The 3,890-nt window shown below is 37.8% G+C and overlaps 1 protein-coding gene across 1 annotated transcript; it reads right to left on the minus strand.

Moving 5' to 3' along the window:
* Positions 1–579: 579 nt before the first annotated feature.
* LOC141387637 (mitochondrial potassium channel ATP-binding subunit) lies at positions 580–3,639 on the minus strand. The gene is made up of 5 exons (XM_073957584.1): positions 3,364–3,639; positions 2,878–3,256; positions 1,664–2,680; positions 975–1,580; positions 580–912 (listed from the first exon to the last, which is right to left on the minus strand). Exons 1-5 carry the CDS (start codon positions 3,399–3,401, stop codon positions 712–714), a joined length of 2,241 nt encoding a protein of 746 aa, XP_073813685.1. The 5' UTR covers positions 3,402–3,639; the 3' UTR covers positions 580–711.
* Positions 3,640–3,890: the final 251 nt, after the last annotated feature.

Below are 3,890 nucleotides of genomic sequence, written 5' to 3' on the forward strand. Positions count from 1 at the left end.
TTTGCTGCATCCGCAACCGTTCTTTTTTCAGCATTGAACAAATTCAATAAATGTTATCTTTTATTCATGCATGAAGGCATTACACCTTTTCAAGGAAGAGTAAATTCTTTCTAAACGAAACATCAAATTTAAAAAAAAAAACAATACAATTGAATGTATAAGATGCACTTTTACGTCTAAATATACCATACAAATTTTTTTTTTTTTTTTTTTTTTTTTTTGTTTTGTTTATTGTTGAAGTTCAATCTCATTTTCGATTGTTTGAGTGGAGTATTCCCCCATTGGCTCAACTTCATTTATTACTCTCTATTACAGAGAGTAATGTTTTTCAAAACGAACTGACAGTGTTGCAAAATTTTACTGATCGCTACTAATATCATGATTTCATCCCGGCGAAGGGAATTATCAATTGGCTTCTCAGTTTTTGAAATGATGCCTTTTTAGCGAAAAACCGAACTCTTTAATTAAATTAAATTTTTGTTTTATTGTTTTAAATGTTAAAAGTCCAAGTTTTTAAAGTGGGTCGTGGTCAAAACATATCCCAATGGCTCTTCATAAAGTAAAAAATTGCACTGTCAATCACATTAAAAAACGAGCTTTTTAATATTTAACAACCAACAACTGACATTAAGTTAGCTTACATTACAACTAAAAGTAATACACATCCCGACAAATATAATTTCTTTTTTCCTTTATATTATTGTCAGTAAGTTAACCCTGAGACATATTGGGTCGTTGCTGGCTATTGCTGCTGTTTGTGTAACTACTATTATTACTATCGGCTGATTCGAATTCGGCAGTGTTTGATGAATTAAAAGCAGTGGAATCTTCAGAAGCACCATGTTTTTCCTGTTGGCGAACTAAGTCATAATAAAGACCGCGTTTGGCCATAAGTTCGCTGTGTTTTCCAGACTGAAATAAAAACATGATTAGGAATCTCGTAAATATATCATTGTAGCTGCCAAATTTCTCACCTCTACAATACGTCCCTTGTCTAAAACTACAATCAAGTCAGCGTTACGTATTGTGGAGAGTCGATGGGCTATAACCAAAGTGGTTCGATTCAGTACAGCAGTATCCAATGCTTTTTGTACTTCAGCCTCGCTGGTTGCATCCAATGCACTGGTTGCTTCGTCGAGTATAAGAACTTTGGGATTTTTCAAAAGTGCACGCGCAATTGCTATGCGCTGTCGTTGGCCACCACTTAGTTGAGCTCCTCTCTCGCCAACATTGGTCTCGTAACCATCTGGCAGGGCAGATACAAAATCATGGGACTGTGATAATTTTGCAGCTTCAAATACGTCATTTTCTTTTGCTCCTGGTCGTCCGTATCGTATGTTTTCCAGTATGGTTGTGGCGAACAAAATAGGTTGCTGTTCTATGAAACCCAAAACATTGCCTCTCAACCAGTGGGGCGAAATGTCCTCTAACTTGTAGCCATCGATTTTTATAGTACCAGCTGTTGGTTCGTAAAAACGTTCTACTAGTGCAGCAATTGTGGATTTCCCAGATCCACTGGCCCCAACTAAGGCCACAGTCTCTCCGGGCCTTAAAATTAAACTAAAATCTTTTAGTACCACCTATAGAAATAAGGAAAACAATTAAAAATATATACATACGTACATACATTTTTTCATGCAACATGAACAATTCATTTACTTACGTGGTCCGGTCTCGTAGGATAGGCAAATGATACGTTTTCAAACCGTATTTCTCCCCTCAAACGTTCCGACGGAATTTCGTAGCCTCTTAATAGTTCTACTTTTGGTTCGATTTGTAGGTACTCAAACACGCGAGACCCAGCGGTCATGCCTCGTATCATTGTACCAAGAAGAACTGACCCTTGAGCCAGAGAGCGTTGTACGCCCTGCGCTGCAACTAAAAAGGCCATTAGAGAGCCTGGTGTCAAACTTTCGGTTGACATTAAATGACCACCCAAGAAGAGTGTAGATAAAACTAAACCATTGAGGAAGAAGTTGGTTAGACCCTGAAATATTGCAATACCATATCCTAATTCCTGAGATAGACGTGCAGCCTCGTTTGTTTCATGTTCGAAGAGTTCCATTTCTTGGAATTCACATGCACTTGAACGCACCGTACGAACATTGGATAAAGCCTCCTCGCATACGGAGGTTGCCCGTTCAGATTGAGCTTGGGCATTTTTGCTTAAGCTTCGTAACTTTTTGCCTAAATATGTCATAAAGGTCACAACACACGGCACCGCTGCTAATGCAATGGCGGCCATATGTGGCGAAATAAGGAATAATGAAATAGATCCTCCTATCAGTTGAGCAACACTTCTAAGTCCTTGTGACACAAATTGCTTAAATGAAGCCTTAAAATCATGGACATCAGCGGTAAGGCGATTTACTAGCTCTCCTGTGCGGTTTTTGTCAAAGAACTCAATATCTTGTATCATAATCTGCCTAAAGAGGTCCTGTCGCAACTTTGCCGCCATTTGTTCTCCAATGCGACTCAAGAGGTAGATATAGAGGAACGTAAAGCCCGATTGCATTACATATAGACTCAGCAAATTCGAAGCTGGTTTGCCAACATCCTTAAAGAAGGAATTGTTCAAAGGATCTTTAACGTATGTGTTAGCATATCTCGCCAATATGTTGATCAAGTCGCCCAATAGATTTGGTATACGTATATTGATGAATGCGACTACAAGGGCAGCCTAAAATCAAAATAAAATATATTAAATAGATTCTGAATGTGGTTTGTTTTTCAAACAACTAAAAAAACTATTGATAAGGGTTTAATTAGACCAGCCAAAGATAGTGAGAAATAATATACTTAGATAAGAAGTCTAATCAATACCGTATATTTTCATGGAAGAAGGTACACACATTACTTCCAAGACGCATTACTTACCGCAATCGCCCCCAGTAATTCCCATAGATGTGGTTCGAGATAAGACCAAAATCGTTTCCAATCGAATTTGCCATCTTCTTGTTGCAGCGTTTTTTGCAAAACTCCAGCTAAGCGATTGCCTTCGCATTGGACCTTATAACGTCCATGTTGCCACATACGAGCCGCCAGACCCAATGAAACTCCACCGCCACCAATTAATAGCGCCTTCAACTTGGTCACATTTGTACTACTTTGTTGTTGCTGTGGTGCCTTCTGGCCATTTCTCAACTCAGCTCGCACATTGCTATGGAAATTTTTCCATCGTGATGCATCTTTTACGCTTTGCTTCGTCAACGAGGAATTAATATGGAATCTTGGTATCTGTTGCAGTAATGGACGACTAGAATTGATATGAGTAAGTTATCAATCACAACTTTTGTGACATAACAAAAAGTTCATTCCACTTGTTCTCCACCTTGCCCATTTCTTCAAAGACTTCTTACTCACCTGTTATCGCGACAATTGTGCAAGAGCAATCGTAACATCTTCTAGTTACAGGTAGATATGTCTTGCCTCGTTAGATCTAATGCCTTTTGACCCTAATACCAATATTATACTAATTCCACATATGAATGGATAAATTTTATTTATCAAAACATTACTCTTGTTTTCATTTGGTGACTCTTGAAGGGCTAAATTAGGGATGGTACGCATAAATTCGATTACAAGTTGAAATCGATTGTAGACATATTCTGAACTACCGTATTTAAAAGCGTTCTGGTTATGTCATGTTCACACGAGCGTTTGAAGTATGTTGTTCGAGAGTCGAAATACGTACACGAATTAACCCGTTTCCACGACACCATTCGTTGTTCACCGTAACATATTTCAATTCTTCTCACTTTTTGTTTCCTGGCTTTTAAGGAAATTTGAACAAAAAACACACATGATACACATTAAATGAACAGGAAATACAATAGCCATTCCTTTGAATGTATGTTTTATATTTAATTACACGTTTTTCATCATATTTT

This window comes from Musca autumnalis, unplaced genomic scaffold (genome assembly GCF_047663935.1).
Source record: "Musca autumnalis isolate F117 unplaced genomic scaffold, ASM4766393v1 scaffold_5, whole genome shotgun sequence".
NCBI classification, from domain to species: Eukaryota; Metazoa; Arthropoda; class Insecta; order Diptera; family Muscidae; genus Musca; species Musca autumnalis.